We start from the raw sequence: 18,885 nt of genomic DNA on the forward strand, positions 1-18,885 counted from the left end.
TATTAAATATTGCTTCATTTATTAAACTTGAATCCTAATACTTCAGCTCACCAGTGACATTGCCTGTGAGTAATCACTGTCTTAAGTTCACAAATGACATTTTAAGCATTTAGGTGAGCTACTAGAGGATTACTGCCACTTGTAGAACTGTACATCAAAATGAGTTTATGTCTTTGGGAAAAGAGGGAATATGGGTAAATAAATTGATTTGTTCTTTTGTATTGTTGGTATATATGATGGTTCTGTTTTAGGATTAAATCTCTTTATGGATTGATCTGACGTTGAACTATCTCAATTTTAATCAACTTCTCGAAGTTCCAAGAAGAAAAAAAATAAATGAGGCTTGAAATGCATTGGCATTTCCTGAGGTTGTTTCTTGCACCATATACGCCATTCAGAGGATCACTTTTTGTGTTGGCCAAATGATGTTTTACTTTCTTAAGCACACCTATATATTGCCTCTGCTTATATGCTGGAAGTGCTTACTACAGTTGTAGCTTTTTGAATTCTGTTTGCCTTTTTTTATCTTCAGAACTAAGTAGATCCTAGAATGATATGCTCTATCTCTCATCCATTTTGGCATTGGAAATTAGGAGTGTACTTTGTTAAAAGGAAATAACAAATTTACCTGATTTTGAAGTGCCCTGCAATAACTATTAAAATACCGGTAATTATGTATTGCATAGCACCTAATACCAATGGGTAGATGTTGACCATTAGGACTCTGGTATAAATTTTGAGATACTATAGGCATGTCCAGCATGAATTGGATCACACTTGGTCATTTTGGGGGGGGGGGGGGGGGGGCAAATTTTTGGGGGATGGGTAGGGCCTAAACACACTGGCAAGCCCGGCTTCAGAGATCCGTGCCATTTTTAAACGGGACCCTGATGTCAGAGTGAAATTGAAGGCCCCCCTCCTCCCCCTCGCTGGGCGTGAACCGGGTGGCAGATGAGGCAAATCACAGAGGTTTCTCCACAGGCACTCAACGTGCTAAGCTTCTACCCCAAGTGATGCACACATGAGCGCATGGGGCTGGAGAATCCCTCCCCCCCCCCCAATCTCTATGTGTGCAATGGAACAATCTAAAACAGATGGGTCCCTGGGGAAATGGTCATGTGAAACTTTGCACAGTAATTGTATGGGGTGATTTTCAAGCACTGGTACCCTATTCCTGCTGGGCAAAGAAAGTGATTGATTTCTGTGTTGTCTAATCTTACACTGTCTCAAGACAGCACGTTATAATTCAAGCAGATGTAATTTTGACCCCAATTTTTCAGGTCTTGCAGTCTGTCCTTATTTTTATTTTTCTATTATAAATTCCTTGTTTCACATTATTACCCTATTACATGTAATACACTCCTCTGGAGAGGTGAGTTGGGTATTTTTAAGTGTAATTACAGCATGACAAGTTTGTAATGGTTTTTTCCATTATAATGTAAACATAGAAGTTATAATGCAGAATCTTAACAAGTTATGGGTGCATTATACATTTTTTATTTGAATGCAAACTGGGAAATCTTATTCTGCCTGTATCATCTATGTTGTAAAGTACACTTTTCACGTTTCCCATAACTGCTTGTTTCTAGTCCAATGTTCCTATTTGATTGACCTCTGGTTTGTTCAGTAATGTTTTAATTTTTTCTGTAGCACCTGCGACAAACCCAGGCAGCTCTTTGTGTCGATTCTTTCCAGATTGCAAAAAAGTGGAATGCCATTTTATCCATCCAAAGGTATGAAAATTGATTTCAAAAGATCAGAGGATTTGTTAAAATGAGAATATAAAAGAGCAGAATGATGACTTTACTGTTGTGTTGTTCCCAGCCATGTCGATTCAGCACACACTGCAAGAGAGCTGACTGCACATTCTACCATCCTGCAGTTACATTACCTCCTCGCCATGCATTAAAATGGACCAGGTCTCAACAAAATGGGTAATAAAGCTTTGGAAATATAGACTGTCATAAACTATATAAGTTCCATAAATGTTACAATCATTTGGAATAATGTGATTAAAGTCAGCATCACACATGCATTTTTGCAATTAAATTGTAATAAAAAATGAAACAAGTGTTTGCTTTCTAAAGCAGGGCTTGTAGGATAATAGCTACTAATCATCTGACAAGATTAACTAATACTGTTTTTCTTTTACTTGCAGTGAATGATGTTTGGATTGTGCAGAATCACATTGTGGATATGACAAAGCTGCAGATATTTGAAGATGTAGCATTTTTGCAATTTTTTTTATTGTCCTACTTCTAATATTGTTTAAGATTGAGAATCAAACATTTTAATGTTAAAAGTAACTTTTTCCCCCCCAATGTGACTTGACTAGATTATTTTTCCTATAACCTAGATGCAGCCTTGTAAGGTTATTCAGTGGTGGATTTTAAAGGTGCATTTTGTAACATGTGTTTTGTGCTGTTCTGGAATTTTCTACTGGATAATTAAATATCCGAAGAGAAATGCCAATGTCTGCTGTAATGCCCCTTTTGTTAACAACAAAATGATTTTAACAGTAAAAGTTGATTGAGGAGCTTGTTTAATGAATTAGTCCCTTGTATTTTTTTTGTATTACCTCTATTTAGGGCCTTTTATTTACATTCATGCAACTCTTTGTCATTCAGCATATTTTAAAAAATTGGTCAGTGATTAGGTCTTGAAATTAGGTGTTAAATCCCTTAGCAACTGTAATTGTACTACAGAAACAGTAAATATTCTTGATTCTTTTGGCACGACTCACTTCTCTTCCTCCAGTCATTGCCACAGTGTCTCTCCAGGAGTTTGAAAGTGTAGTAGGTGTGTGTTTAGGACACAGTCACACTTGCTGGTATTGGTGATAGAACACACGAAAGAAACACACTCAGTCAACTAAAATGTTATATTTTATAACTATTTTACTTTCATTGAATTTTGAATTCCTCTTTTGAAAATGTCCAAGTTGCAAATTTTCTGGTGCCTTGAAATATGGTATTCAATTTAATAACGTCACACATTTGTGTTGTATGTTCGCTAAATCTTGAGATACCATGTTCAGTGTTAATTATTTGAAGTCTAAAAGTTATTGAAATGAGAGCATGTTTAATGAATGAAGGACTCTACTCTGGCTTTTGTTGTGGAATTTTGGTTATTGGTGTAAAATCACGCTCACTGGTTGTACAGTTCAAAGTTATTTTGCATTAATCTGCAGGTTGTAAAATCTGATCCACAATTTGCATAGACCCAGACTTGTGTCCAAATGCTGTTTTGGCCAAGTTGAATAAATCCGTGACGTGTTTGCAAACGCTAGAATGATTCAAGCCAAAAAAGTGCCTGAGAAATAACATTTATGTATTTGTGCCTGTAGATACTAATTGTAATATATTGCTAGTGTTTATACATCTCCAGTTACACTCTCGCATGTATGTGGTGTGACCGCATAGTGTTTTGAATCTACATCAGCACTCCCTGGACTATGTTTCCCGTGTCTCCCATTGTAACATTTTATTCTATTGTAGTTCAAATTGAGGGAGTTGATGGTGAGATTTTGTTTTTCTTGGGTAACAGCCTATTAGCAGGACTCCATTAGGAATCCTGTTCTTGTATTTTCATGGTTTTATCAGGAACGTTATTGGGAAGTACAAGTGGTACAACAAAAATCAGAAAATAAAAATTGGTAGACTTCATTGATTTCAATGGCACAATGCATAATTTCAAGTATTCAAGTTACAATGCCATTTGATATTGCATAATATAGTAAATTATGGTTACCAACAGTGCAGTTACTTGAAACAGATTTAAATTAATTCAGTAGAATTTATCACTGATTCATTTACAACAATAAACCAAAATATTAAGTATTAAAAGGAGATTACAGGTATTTAATTTTGTTTTTAAAGGATTATTGTTCACAAACTATATGAAACATGATACAGAAATTGTTTAGCTATTACTTAAAGCTTGACATCAGTAAAACTTAAACTAGCAGCATTTCAATACTTAGTGATCCTTTTAGATTCTTCATATAGCAGTGCACCCTGAGATGCTTTTAATATGCAGAATACAGGTCAAAGCAATACACATTTACTATGTACTTCAAAAAGCTGCATTTTATTTGTATACTATATAAATGGAAAAATTATAATTTGCAGGATTGCTGATCTGATACCTGCAAACACAAAGATACACAATAAAAATTACAAACCATTCATTACACTGAACTAAATGTAATTGTTCAGGTAGCCACAGTGATTGGTACAGTAGTGCATAGTATGCTTTGGCATGCTTGCTTCAGCTTTTACACTGATTCAAAATATTACTTAGCTGGTACATTCAGGATGAAGGCCACTAGATACTATTTTGTTTGTTCAGAACACTGTCAGCAGCATTGCAAAATTTTGAAAAGCACAAGTTCACTATAAATGTCTTAAGGCTACTTACCAAATCAGCTACAGCACAACATTGTGACGATATTAAGCTTGTGTTATATCTAGCAGTATACTTACAGCATATTAAAGTTAGTTTTGTGTATTGATAGAACTCAATTAACCATTTTCATGGCATTGCCACATGATTGTTTAGGAATTCTGTCCTTGACAACAGGACCATAGATGTAGAATGGTCAAAGTAATTTGTACACCAGTATTGAAGTTAGAAAGCAGCTCTGCCCTAAAATTCATGATTGATTTGAATACTGTCACAACTGCATCAATGTACACTTGGCTGTGCAGTAGAAAATCTGACAAATTGCCTTAAACCAAAATAGATGAAAATTTTTATATTTATGAAAGCAAACTGCCTTCTCAATTAATTTTGCAGATGGTGCTAGCTGCCTTATTTTCATACGTTGAGCTTTTCCTGGGATTTTTTTTCGTTCTTCTTATGATCCAAGCTCTGTTTCATGGCCATTTGTATTCTTTCCATTAGTGTTTTCATAAACATTTCCAGACAAACAAACTTAAATTGGGGAAAAGAAGGAAATCAATTAGAAGTCTGTTGCTTTTTGAAATGGAAATTACATTTATCTTATCAGATGTAATCTATTATTTTTTTCTTGTCTACTAATTATATTTGCCTTCATTCTAAACACTTTCACTATAAGAATAAAATTGTTCAACTCATACCTGCAGTCCTGCCCTCCAGTGCTAACGACATATCTGTCTCCACTAGTGAACTTTATGTTAGTGATCTGGACAGAGTGACCCAGATACTTTTTGTGTTTTGCCTGTGTAAGGAAAAAAATGCATTTACCTATTTTCACTAAATAGGTAAAAATTCTGTTCTTTCCTATCAATTATGTGTTGTAACAACTTGCATTGAATTAACACCTTTAAAAAAGGCGGAAAAACATTCCATGGCACTTCCTGTATTTTTATGAAGACCAGGCCAAGAAAGGAATGTTGGGAGAGATGACCAAAACCTTGATTAAATGAGGACAAAAAGAGATAAAGGAAAAATACCGTGGATGCTGGAATCTGAAACAAAAATGGAAAATCTCAGCAGGTCTGACCGCATCTGTGGAGAGAGAATAGAGCCAATATTTCAAATCTGGATGACCCTTCGTCAGCTCTGATGAAGGGTCATCCAGACTCAAAATGTTGGCTCTATTTTCTCTCCGCAAGGTCAAAAGGAAGATGGAGAGGGAATTCCAAACAGTGATTGGACAGCTAAGGCATAGCCACTAAAAGGTAGGATGGGTGAAGGGAGAGAGATGCACAAAAAGGCCAGAAATAGGAACAATGTCTTGTCAGGGGAATAAGTGCAGGTTTGAGATGTGGAATGCCAAGGCCACAAAGCATTTTAAACATGAGATTGAAAATTTTACATTGGGGAAATGGGAGCCAATGTAGGTCAGAAAGAATATAGGTAATGGTCTGGTGCTAGTTAGCAAAGAGGCAAAGGGAGGTTGATTGGGAAAGAATTGTAAGTCAAGTCTGAAGGTGACAAAGACATAGAGAAGATTGCAGCAACAATGTGTTGAGTCAGTTGATAATCTGGAAGTGAAAGTGGGTGAGCAAGCAGCAGAAGCTTGGCTCAGGATGAAATACAGTGGTGAATTTGTGAAAAAAGATGGCTAGGGAGGAAGACTCAATTGATAAGGATGTGGCTTTGGTGTTGAGGGCAGAAAACCACAGCTTCAATCTTCGCAAAGTTTAACTAGAGAATATTGCAGCTCACCCATGACTTGATATTGAACAAACAATGAAACAGTGGAGGGATTGAATGAGCTGATGGAGAGGTAAGGTTCACTATGACTAGTGTGCATGTGGACACCCAACCAACCCAATATAGCTGTATAAAAGCAAAATACTGTGGCTGCAGGAATTCTGGAATCAAAACTGAAAATGCTAGCAAAACTCAGCAGGTCTGGCAGCATCTGTGGTGAGTGAGGGGAAACAGAATGAATGTTTCAAATGACTCTTTAGAACTGAGGACGTGTAGAAGTGGCATCACATTTCTAGCTCTCCAGCTCTGAAGAATCATACAAACTCAATGTTAATTCTGATTCTCTTCTGTCACCATTGTGCTGCACAACCAGTTTTTCCCTCATTTTCAATTTTTATGATGTTGCCAAAGGGAATGTTGAAAGGAAACAGCCAAACATATACTCTGTGGAATGTTGGAAGATAAATGGTGTAGGGTTTAGAAAGACAGCAAACCCATCTCATCCGAACAATAAAGGAAAAGCTTGAAGTGGATGGAGCAGTCAACTGAGTCAGACGTTACTGAAAAAGCATCTTTTAATTGGCTTTGTTTTGGTGTTGTGACATAGATGGGAACTGGAATGGAGAGATTCAAGTAAGTTGTGATAGAAATGGACACTAACTTGGAAAGCAAAAAAAAAAACTTGATTTTGGGAAGGATGGAGGGGGCAAACATTTTTTGGAGAACGAAAATGATGGCATTGAAAATGAGGGAGTAATATTTTTTGAGGTAACCATTTTCAATGTCTGAGCATGGGAGTGAGGAAAGGAAATGGGGCAAGAGAAACAATGTGGATCCAAGGAAAGTGAGTGGCACAGTGGTTAGAACTGCTGCCTCAGCACCAGGGACTCTGGTTCAATTCTGGCCTCAGGTCACTGTGTGGAGTTGCACGTTCTCCCAGTGTCTGCATGGGTTTCCTACCATAGTCTATAGATGTGCGGGTTAGGTTGATTGGCCATGTTAAATTGCCTCTTATTGTTAGGGGGATTAACAGGGTAAATACATGAAGTTATGAAGATAGGGCCTGGGTGGGATTGTCGTCGGTGCAGGCTTGATGGGCCAAATGGTTTATTTCTGCACTGTAAGGATTCTATGAAAGACTTGAATTCAGAGGTAGGGCAGAGGAAAGATTTTGCTGGGAGAAGAAAAAGACCAAGGTTGTGTGTGTGTGAGAGCAAACCAGAGGCTGTAACAGTACCATGTTTGCGGGGATCCTGAATGTGGAACTATAATAATAGTGTTTGTCCAATAAAGTAGTATAATCCAAAAGGGATAGGAGAATGGATCATTTATGAAATGGCCTCGTCAATGATCAACACCAAATGTAAAGAGGCAAGAAGAGACTACAAAACATGAATATGGGTAAGAGCAGTTTCTGGGAGGGAGACATTTAAGAAAGAAGGGAGATCAGAGGAGAGGAGGTAAAGGGAGATTATTGGTTTTCTAGGCATCTAAGCATCATATTCCAAATTTATGAAAAGTGGCCTTTAATCCCTTATTGACTATCTTTTAACTTCTCTTGTAAAGGCAGTCTTCACCTTTACGATGTTCAAGTTATGACAGATGGCAATAACTGTGAATGGTATTTATGCCATTTATAAATTTGCATTCTTCCGGCTTTACAGCGCTGGTTTCAACCTTGTGAAATCCTGCACCATCTTTTATATTTTTGGGTCACTCACCCCGAATAAGCCTCTGGAATGGAGAAATCTTCCTCCAATTTTCTTGTGAAAAATGTAGCCGTATAGAGGTTTGGAGACAGACATAATGATATGAACAGGGCGCAGTGGAATGGGAGAGATAGTGCTATCTGTCTTGGTTTTGTGTGCTTAGTTTGGACGGGCACTTATACAGAGCATGATAAATATGCCAGTACTGTACTATGCTTATCCCCATATCTATATGGTGTAATCTCCTACAATGGCTTGTTGGCTGACAAATAGCTTCAGACAAGTGGCTTACTACTACCTGGGATCACCAAGCACATAAACTAAAGGACTGGACAAACCAATCACCCATTTTTAACATTATAACTATGGGAAAAGTTGTTCTGATTTATGATGTGATTTTCAGGAACCAACTGCATGGTAAGTCCAAGGACTGCTTGTAACGAACCTCCTACTCTCATGTCCACCCAGGCAAAAATCACCTTTGAATAAACTCAAAGCTACCTTGCATCTCTCCTGATGTTCTACAAAAAGCCTGGCACACTTATTGCTCTAACTCAAACTGCCCCATCTTCCTCTTTCACCAGCCTTCCCATTCATGGCTAACCTCATCAACAATACAGTACAACTGAATTGCATAAGTACCCCTAAGGGATGATCGAAAAGAAGCAGACGAGCAGGACTAAGTGGATAGCTCATGCATAGAATTTGCATCAAAAGGATGAACTGACTGCTGGTTCCTATGCTGTCAGTCAGTCATTGCCCTGGGAGAGGAATGGGGGTTGTCTGACCTGAAGCATATGATCTGAAGGAAACTGAACAATGTTGATTGGGCAGAATGGATGATAAAGAAAATAACTCTTAATAAGGAGCTAAGAGAACAGTGTTCTGGGGTAGCTGAGATATTAATGGCAAGTCAGAGGATAAGCCATCAAATGCAACGCTGGTGGAGAAACAGGAAATTAAACCATGAATATAACTTTTTCTGGTGGAGGAGAAAAAAAACACGTTCAGATTTAAGTTATCTAATCCAATGCCAAATGATTCACTTGGGTGTCCCTCTTCTTAAATACTACTGCAGCTTAGGAAGAAAATGGGAAAACATATTTTCTTCAAAATTTGTCTCATTTCATAAGATGCTAGAAAATATATCTTACAAATTTCTCTGTGCATGGAAAGTCGAAGAGTTTCACCATGCCAAAATCATCTCCGGTTACAATGTTCAGACCCGAGTGAGAGACACAGGCACAATTCACATCAGCTTTATCGAGATTTCGAGACCAAATTCCAATGACTTCATCACCTAGAATACTATAAGAAAGAAAACTTGTAAATTGCAAATCTATCCCCTGGTTTCTTTAACCTTACTGAGTACAGAAATAAAGAGATGTTTGTGTTTAAACCTTTCTTGTCACATCTATTATAAATTGGAGATAAATCTTTTAATCTTGCTCGAAAGCCAGATAGGGATAAGTCACAAGTTTAAGATTTTTGTCCAGAAACTTCTCTTGTCCACTCTTGTCCTCACTGCCTACAAACTAAACTGTGACTATGTAGCTTCCATTTTAGATGCAACAATAATTTTTCTCAAGAAGTTATGGTTCAAGTTTCTAGCCAAATTCATTTGCATAAATCACAATCATGATCTGCCTTGAAACAGCTATAATTGTTTATTTATTTCCTTTGCACTAAAAAAAATGAAGGATTTAAGTGGTAATGGTGCAGTTTTATTAATACAGCTTAAATAGATTTATCAAAAATGTGAACATTTTAATTAGTGTCTAGTAATGCTCACAAAAAATTACTTCAGTAAAATGGCTCAGTTTAGTTTTTTAGTCAAATTGAAGTAAACCAGTTTTAGTAAATTAAAGACTTTTTAAAATGTTTACTACTGCCATTGAACCTGAAATAAAAACCACATTTGAAAGGCTTCTTGAAGAGCCACAAATGAATGAAATCAAGGTTACTCGCCATGCTCATTTTTTTGATTTGCGGAGGGATTAGCTTCCAGCCCAATATTCTTTTAAACCAGCGTTAAAAGCCATGGAAACTCAATTTAAGTTGAATGTAATGGGCTTGAAATATCCAGATTTTACACTAGTTAATTCAGTGATATCCCACAATATCTATTAGTGTAACATGTCCAGGAGTCAAACAGCCTAAATCTTTTGTTCAGCTTTTATTAGTTATATTTGTTTTAAATCCAATGTTTTACAAAAACTGAGGATATTTTTGACCCAGGCCCTGCTCTTTCCGGGATCAACAAATTGTCACATCTAGTTGTGAATGGAGGTGGACAATTAAACAACTAAGAGGAAAGAGGCCCCACAAATATCCCAAGCTTAGTAATGGTGGGAGCCCAGCATACCCGTGCAAAAGCTGAACCTGAAACATTTGCTGCCATGTTCAGTCAGAAGTACCGAGTGGATGGTCCATATCAGACTCCTCCTGTGGTCCTCAGCATTACAAATGCCAGTTTTCAGTCTATTCCATTCACTCCATGTGATATCAAGGAACAGCAGAAGACACTGGCTATAGCAAAGGACATGGGCACTGATAAGTTTCTGACTGTGGTATGGAGGATTTATGTTACAAGATTCCTTTACTGGTCAATTCAAGTGTTGGGATTCCTACAGCTCCCTATGCTATATAAGACTGATCTTATCGGCAATCTCAAATAGGACCAAAGCCATATGCTCACCATGCAAGCTTGACATCGAAATAGGGTGCATCAATGCTATCCTGTGGGATAATGGCTACCACAATCAGATCATTGCTCGCTATGTATTGTACAAATGAATGGGCTTAAGGCCACAACTTTTGGTCCTGATAAGTGTCTAGTCTACCTTAAATTACCCTGAGGGTAAGGTATGCCAAAAACCTTTGAACAACAAGTGATGTTAGCCATTTCATGCTACTACGAAGTGGCAACAGGAGTGGTATTTTCCACTAACAGGGCGCTGCCGTCAAACCAAAAAGACTTCTGTCTACCACACAAAATAGTTAATGTGATCATGAATCTGAGAAATCCACTGCTGAGAAAAGCACTGAGGGGAGGCCAGAGAATCTCCTCCAATGAGGGAGGATTTTAGTGATAGCGATCACTACATGGTACAATTTAAGCTTGTTATGGACAAGGAAATGGATAAGCAGCAAAAAAAAAGTTTTGAATTGGGGGAGAATGGATTTTAGTAAAAAACAGTTTCTGGCCAAAACTGGGAACAGCTACTAACGGGAAAATCTACGAAGAGCAGTGAGGGGCATTCAAAAAGGAAATAGGGAGGGTAAAAGTCTAGCATGCTCCCTCTAGGGTGATAGATAGGAATAACAAGCCCAGAGAAACATGGATGATCAGAGATGTTCAGGATACAATGAGAAGGAAAAGAAAGGCTTTTAAAAAGTACAAGGGAGTAAATCAGTGAAGGCATTTGGTATAGAAAGTGCAATTACGAATGCAAAGAGAGGATATGAGAAAACTTTGGCTGGTAAAATTAGGGAAAATCCCAAGATATTCTATAAGTATAAAATGGGAAGAGTAGGGCCATTAGGGACCAAGAGGGCAATTTGTGGGTGGAGCCAGAGGACATTGGTAGAGTGTTGAATGAATACTTCACATCTGTCTTTACCCAAGAGAATGAGGATGAAGGTATGGAATTCAGGGAGAGAGACTGTGAGGCTCTTGAGCAAATTGATGTAGGAAAGGACAAGGTAATGGAGGTGTTGGCAGCCTTAAAACTGGATAAATCTCCAGGTCCAGATAAATTGAATCCTACACTGTTGTGGGAGACAAGGGAGGAAATTGCAGGGGCTCTGACCCAAATTTTCAATTCTTCTCTAGCCACGGGGAGGTAACCTGGTGTTGAGAGACTTCTTACTGTGCTTACCCCAGTCCAACGCCGGCATCTCCCATCACAGGGGAGGTACCAGACGACTGGAGAACAGCTAATGTGATTCCGCTATTTAAGAAAGGTTGTAGAGATAAACCAGGGAACTACAGACCGGTGAGTCTCAGGTCAGTTGTAGGGAAACTTCTGAAGGAGAGCATCTATCTCCACTTGGAGAGGCAAAGCTTGAACAGGGATAGTCAGCATAGCTTTGTCAGAGGGAGGACATGCCTAACAAATTTGATCGAATTTTTTGAGGAGATGACCAGGTGTGCACACGCGGGTAGTGCAGTTGATATAGTTTATATGGATTTCAGCAAAGCCTTTGTCAAGGTCCCACATGGGAGACTTGTAAAGAAGGTAAATTCACATGGGATACAGGGTAATTTGACATAGGTTCAAGGTGAGGGGCAGGAGGTTTAGGGGAATGTGAGGAAAAACTTTTTCACCCAGAGGGTCGTGATGGTCTGGAATGCACTGCCTGGGAGGGTGGTAGACACGGGTTGCCTCACATTCTTTATAAAGTATCTGGATGAGCACTTGGCATATCATAATATTCAGGGTAATGGGCCAAGTGCTGGCAGATGGAATTAGGTGGGAGTTCAGGTGTTTCTAATGTGTCTGTGTGGACTCGATGGGCTGAGGGGCCTCTTCTGCGCTGTATGATTCTATAGGTGTAATTCCACAATTGGACAGCATTTGTTGAACAAGCCTGAGCTTGTTAAGAATTAGACGAATAACCAATTTAAGATTATCAGTCGGACTTGCAATGTGGTTCACTTACACTTGCTACAAGCTACATATATTTATATGTAAGGACCTGTTATCTGCAGGCAAAAGGAACATGTGCAGGCACTGTACCTTTTTTGAATTAAAGGCTGGGGAACAATAGTTCCCTGATGCAGTCACCATGGTAATGCCTCGACCAATCAGAATCAGCACCCTTTTATCATGCAGTATAAATTGTTCTCCCTTTGATATTTAGCATTCTTGGCCTGATGAGTGCAAGGCAAAAAGCTTCAACAGCATGTCTCTTTTTTCAGCAATGCGCAAATTAGTTTATTTAATACATAATTTCATTAAATTCTAAATGCACTCATCTCATTGCTAATAGATTTAGAAGAGGGAAGATGGGAGGAGGCTCGAGTTGAGCATGAACAGGTTGGGCCAAACAGCCTATTTCTGTGTCGTATACTGCATATGTAAAGCATTCTGTCTAGATGGCTGCAAAATTATGAAACTAAATTAGCAAGAAAAACTGAGAAAAAGACTCAACAATAACACTAGATATGTCACTTTCAATGTTCAGAGAAAGTGACACAAAAATTGGAATCCTAGAAACTTTTTGCAGAAAAATAGAATACAAGTTTTCAAAACTTATGCACTAGTTGGCTAACATTCAGTATGATCTTCAGCTTTAGTCATGAAAAAGAACAGCATCTCATATTTCGAAGGGCTGAATGGCCTACTCCTGCTTCTAGTTTCTATTTTGATGAGGCACTTAACAGCCTTCCAGACTCAGCACTAAGCTCATAATCTGTTTGCCCCAATTTTTGTTTTCTTTTCTTTGTACCTTTCAGCCTTAATCTTGTTTTTCATGTGTTTTTGCTTTTGGATGGGAGCTGTTCATTAACCTGCCATTCAGACCTCCTTAGGACATGCATTTAGTTTCTCCAAATGTTCCATTACTACTCCCTTTGGATCTACCCAACCAACTCTTTTGTCATTTAATGTCTCCCGCCTCCTGCCTTAACACAGATCTTCCCTGTTGTTCTTTTTCCACCCTCTCTCCAATGCCTGTCCACCCAACGACTTACTTAAAACTGATTACATTTCTAATTTTTCCCAGTTCTGATGAAAGGCCATCAACCTGAATCATTAACTGTTTCTCTCTTCATGAGTGCTGCCAGACCTGCTGAATATTTGCAGCATTTTCTGTTTTTATTTCAGATTTCCAGCATCTGCAGAAAAGCTTAGAGAACTACGTGAAGGGAAGCAGTAATTTGGTAATAGCAGTAAACTTCCACAGCTTACATTATAATGCAGAAGAAGCATGTTTAAGGTGTTCTGGCAAACATAAAATGTTATAAATTGTGTAGTCAACCTATACACAACTTATTACTTGAAAATAAAATTAGAAAGCAAAATGGGAAGAAACTTTTGGAAATGTTTTGAAAAAGTATCTATTTAAGTATTTATTTAATCAAATGATAACAATTTGGCAGCAAGTTGAATCAAAAACATTGTGACTGTTCAAAATTTAGTTGGAAGATTTTAGCTACAAAAATAACAAAGAACAAAGAACAGTACAGCACAGGAAACAGGCCCTTCGGCCCTCCAAGCCTGTGCCGCTCCTTGGTCCAACTAGACCAATCGTTTGTATCCCTCCATTCCCAGGCTGCTCATGTGACTATCCAGGTAAGTCTTAAATGATGTCAGCGTCCCTCGAATATCCGAGTTATACTTCGCCCCTCTCACCTTGAGCCCATGACCCCTCGTGAACGTCACTTCTGATCTGGGAAAAAGCTTCCCACCGTTCACCCTATCTATCCCCTTCATAATCTTGTACACCTCTATTAGATCTCCCCTCATTCTCCGTCTTTCCAGGGAGAACAACCCCAGTTTACCCAAACTTCAATGTATCAAATGGATTTCTCCCATTCATGATCTTGTTTTTTGAGGCTTATCTTGACTAAGTGTGGATGCTGTAGAAGACAGACCGGACCACATCAAAAAGTTTTTGGTTTTGAGCAATGTAAGTATATTGCTAACTATCATCAGTGCTCCCCTTTAAAATCCTGTGCATTAAGGTTCAAATTAAGAATAATTTCACCTGGTCCAAGTAGCCCACGTTATTCTGTCTATCTGAGACTGTTCAGTAACTTGTTTTCCTAAAGGCACCTCGTACACCAGTCGTTTGTAAGATCCAGTAGAAACCTGTAGAATCAATATTCTTAACTGAGACATAATGCATATTAGCCACATGGAAATGAAAATTGCTCGATGGGTTTTTGCTTGAATGATTGAATTCTTAATAATGGTAGGACTTTATTAAATGGATGACAATACTACAATACCTTTCTGTAATTTTCCTATTAGGTATTCTGAATACATGCTGGGTTCATCATCTGATTAACATATATCACTTTATATATCCAGAGAAATAATGATTTTGGCATTTAAACTATACAAGGTATTTTATTTTTTTTGGAACTTCAAGATGATCTTAAGTGACGTGTTACAAATGAATTATCTATTTCAAAGTGAGTTAAAAATGACTTGCATTCAACTGATCATCTTGATTCACATGATTTTAGCTTTTAATAAATCATTCACAGTGTGTCGGCAGTACTGGCAATGTCTGCAGTTACTGAACATCCTCAATAACCGTTGAAGAGCAGTGGTGCCTTTATAACTGCCTTCTGAAATAGCCTAGCAAGCCACTCCATTGTTCAGAGTGAGCCATATTGTTGCAAATTTGGTGCCACAAGGGCAAAATGAATAAGGGTGACAGATTTCTTTCCCCAAAGGGCATTAGTGAACCAATTCGATAGTTACGTGCCCACTATTAGTGATACTAGCTTTTCTGTTAATTCCAATTTTGTTTAATTAAATTTTAGCTCCCAAGTTGTCATGGTGGGATTTGAACTTGTGTCGGCAGATTATTACTCCAAGCAGGCCCTGGTACAAATGGTACTGCTGCCTCACAGCGCCAGGGACCCAGGTTCGATTCCCGACTTGGGTCACTGTATGTGCGGAGTCTGCACATTCTCCCCATGTCTGCGTGGGTTTCCTCCGGGTGCTCCGGTTTCCTCCCACAGTCTGAAAGACATGCTGGTTCGGTGCATCAGCCATGCTAAATTCTCCCTCAGTGTACCCAAACAGGTGCCGGAATGTGGCGACTAGGGGATTTTCAGAGTGACTTCATTGCAGTGTTAATATAAGCCTCCTTGTGACACTAATAAATAAACTTTCAAAAAATTACATGCCCAGTAAAATAACATACTACCATTCACTGTGATTCTTAAACACCATGGGGGCAAGTGTCCCATCCCGCTGTGCTGCTTTTTTAGCTCAGCAAGCCGGGAGACTAGCAGTGGCTGATTCACGCTGAGTGTCCAGGCCTCCGTGCGTCCCCCACCGCCGGATTTCTGGCGCTGTCAGCTCCGCCGTAGCAGGTAATTTTAACATAATTTAAATCCTATTAACGGGCCCAGGATTGAAATTTTCATGCCCGCTAGCCTCTAGCTAGTCAGGGCTGGGCCTGGACATGGTCAGGGGGCCAGCAATTGGGCCCTGGGCGAGTTGGTAGGGCAACGATGTGTGATCGTGGGGCTGGCCAGCGATCGAGCGGGCCAGCAATCAGGAAACCAGCAGACAGGGGCCACAGCACATGTGCTGATCCCGGTGCTGACAGATCGGCATGTGCAATGGCTCGCTCAGTGCTATGCTGCCAGCCTCTCCAGTGGGAATAGGCCCCGCCCACTCGTTTCAGAAGTGAATCACGATAGTGCACTCTGCAGTGTACAGAGTGTGGGAGACTTATTTTGAAACTTCCGCTGAAAAAAACAGCAGGATTTACTCCGGTTTTTACATAAATTCAACACTTGGAATTTGTTTTGGGAGAATTCCACCCCATACGCTCAAAATAAAGAAACTGTAGTCAGTACCTGGATATAATTGCTGTCTGCTGAGAAGTCGATTTGGATAACAAAGCTGGCAATATCTTTACAATAGCTGATTCGATTCAGTGCTGGTCCTAATGTGAGGTCATAAAAGTCAATGGCATTCTCACATGTCCCCACAGCCAAATATTGAGAGCTAGGGCTGAACCTGAACAAGAGATTTTAACCATCAAATACATTCTTCATAAGAATATAGTACAAGGAAAATAAGTAATTTATTCGCAAACTTATAAAATGACGATCATAATGTTGCAGTACTCTGAGACCATGGAGGGTGCTATATAAATACAAGTCTTTTTTTATAAAGGTCAACAGTAATGCTTCCAATTTTAATGACTGACTTTCTTAAGTTTGTCTTTATTTGCTTACTTGATGTCTTGAATGGCAGATCGTCTATCTCGTTTTTTGCCCCAAATGGTTAGTGATGTCACCACAAGTATGATGAATTCTCCATTTTTCATACCAATGGCTACCATATCTCCCTCTGGGCTGTAGGCAACTGTTCGAGCAGGGTGTCCCAAGTTTACTTTATTTAGCATCTTCTGTTACACAATTAAAAATAAGGGCTTAGAGCTGAAAATGCAGATCAAAATTTCTCAGTTTACTTACTATTGGTGTAGACATCTAATGCTCACAAATATTTCTGTGATTACTTTGCAGAAGGGAGAAAAGTAATTTTATTTTGAGTTCAAGTAGTTTTCGTTCTTTGTATTCAACGAGCAAAGACTGGAAACTAGTTTCCCCCATAAGAATTTTTTTCAGTTTGCCAATTTCTCAAACAGCATAATACATCCTGCCATCACACTACCTTCCATACAACTTGATACTATGTAGTTTCCCAATATCATTGTTTTTTTACGTCTTTTAGTACATTTTCCAATGAGAACATCTGCTTCCGAATAGAATTCATAGAATCCCTACAGTGCAGAAGGAGGCCATTCGGCCCATCGAGTTTGCACCGACCACAATCCCACCCAGGTCCTATTCCCGTAACCCCACAAATTTACCCTGCTAATCCCCTGACACTAGGGTCAATTTAGCATGGCCAGTCAACGTAACCTGCACATCTTTGGAGTGTGGGAGGAAACCGGAGCACCCAGAGGAAAACCACGTAGACCTGGGGAGAATGTGCAAACTCCACACAGACAGTGACCCGAGGCCGGAACTGAACTGGATCCCTGGCGCTGTGAGGCAGCAGTGCTAACCGCTGTGCCACCCGAACTCGAGCTTCCTTGAGAAAACCTCGTCTGCATTTTTGAAAATAGTGAAACCATTGTTTCAGGTTTTATATGCTTGCAAATAAGACTAGAAAATGAGGCTCCTGTTTGTGGTTAAAACAGCCATTTTATTGGTTTCCCTCTAGCTTGTTTTTCTTACAATTAAATAATGTAATCAAAAATAGCTTGCTCAGCATGACAGTGATGTACTACTTTGTAAAGCAGCGACACATCAACACAGATTACAGCATTACTATCTATTAATGTTGCAACTTAAATTACACACTTGCCTTCTCAGTAATGTCCCATAATCTAACAGTCCCATCTTCTGCTGCAGACAGAAAGATATCTTTAATGGGATGAGTTGAAAGACCCCAGATTGGTCCATCCATGTGATTGTTAATTAAAATGTTGCATGCAGCATTCTTCTCACCAACCTCGATGATCTCTGCATTTCTCGTTCCAACCAGAATTTTTCCCTGATAATAAAGCAAATCTTAAAACACTTTCACCACAGATATCTTTGAATTTAATTATTACAGAATACTCACCGATAATAATTTAAGTACCTCCAATCCTAATCTCTGTCGGTGTTTGAACGTAACAAATAAAGGTATTAAGACTGTGAAGATTAAAAATGCACAAACTGAGGATACTATGGCTACCATCCACATATTTAAATGATAAAAGTACAATTTTTTAATATAACAAATTAATAAAAATTAGAATGGATTCTACCCTGGGTTGCTGTAACGATGGGGAGGATTTTATGGCCTCACCAGTCCTGAAACCATAAAATCCCACCCGAGGTCAACAGACCTTCCCATTGTCCATCCCTCGCTCGCTCCAATTCCCCTGGCGGTCCGGGCAGTATAATACTGGCCGATATCTCTTTGTGGTTCAGAGCATCCTGAAAGCAGTTTTAAAAAGGAGTTGTGCATTGGATGTTTGGTCACATTTATCACCTGCTCCTAGTTGTCCTGAAAAGGTACAGGTTACAGCTGCAGTCTTTGTGATGATGGTATTTCTCACAATAGTGTTAGATAGGGAATTTCAGGATAGTGACATAGTAATTATGATGATATTTGTCCAAGTCTGGATGGTGTGCTATTTGGAAACCAATGACATTCCCACAACATTACTGCTCTGGTTCTTTTTTATGGTAGGGTTTACATGGTTGGATGTAAACATCGCTACTCTCAACACGGGTCCAGAATATGCCACTTTGCTTAGCAGGAATTCAACTAAA

The 18,885-nt window shown here is 39.0% G+C and overlaps 2 protein-coding genes across 4 annotated transcripts in view; one reads left to right on the forward strand and one right to left on the reverse strand.

The window, feature by feature from the left end:
* The window catches only part of zc3h14 (zinc finger CCCH-type containing 14), a 32,413-nt gene extending 29,863 nt beyond the window's left edge, over positions 1 to 2,550 (forward strand). For both annotated transcript variants that reach the window (XM_078234194.1, XM_078234195.1), the window contains exons 14-16: positions 1,651 to 1,733; positions 1,825 to 1,934; positions 2,159 to 2,550. In XM_078234194.1, the coding sequence (XP_078090320.1) occupies positions 1,651 to 1,733; positions 1,825 to 1,934; positions 2,159 to 2,165 (200 nt within the window). In that variant the 3' untranslated portion in view covers positions 2,166 to 2,550. The remainder of the gene's footprint in view (positions 1 to 1,650; positions 1,734 to 1,824; positions 1,935 to 2,158) is intronic.
* Positions 2,551 to 4,773: 2,223 nt separating this feature from the next.
* Positions 4,774 to 18,885, reverse strand: part of LOC144507232 (echinoderm microtubule-associated protein-like 5) — a 141,818-nt gene continuing 127,706 nt past the window's right edge. For both annotated transcript variants that reach the window (XM_078234191.1, XM_078234193.1), the window contains 7 exons: positions 17,927 to 18,115; positions 16,789 to 16,961; positions 16,405 to 16,567; positions 14,568 to 14,671; positions 9,008 to 9,161; positions 5,103 to 5,203; positions 4,774 to 4,935 (listed from right to left, as the gene is read on the reverse strand). In XM_078234191.1, coding sequence (XP_078090317.1) covers positions 4,911 to 4,935; positions 5,103 to 5,203; positions 9,008 to 9,161; positions 14,568 to 14,671; positions 16,405 to 16,567; positions 16,789 to 16,961; positions 17,927 to 18,115 — 909 coding nt within the window. In that variant the 3' untranslated portion in view covers positions 4,774 to 4,910. The remainder of the gene's footprint in view (positions 4,936 to 5,102; positions 5,204 to 9,007; positions 9,162 to 14,567; positions 14,672 to 16,404; positions 16,568 to 16,788; positions 16,962 to 17,926; positions 18,116 to 18,885) is intronic.

Source organism: Mustelus asterias, chromosome 18 (genome assembly GCF_964213995.1).
Source record: "Mustelus asterias chromosome 18, sMusAst1.hap1.1, whole genome shotgun sequence".
Taxonomy (NCBI): Eukaryota; Metazoa; Chordata; class Chondrichthyes; order Carcharhiniformes; family Triakidae; genus Mustelus; species Mustelus asterias.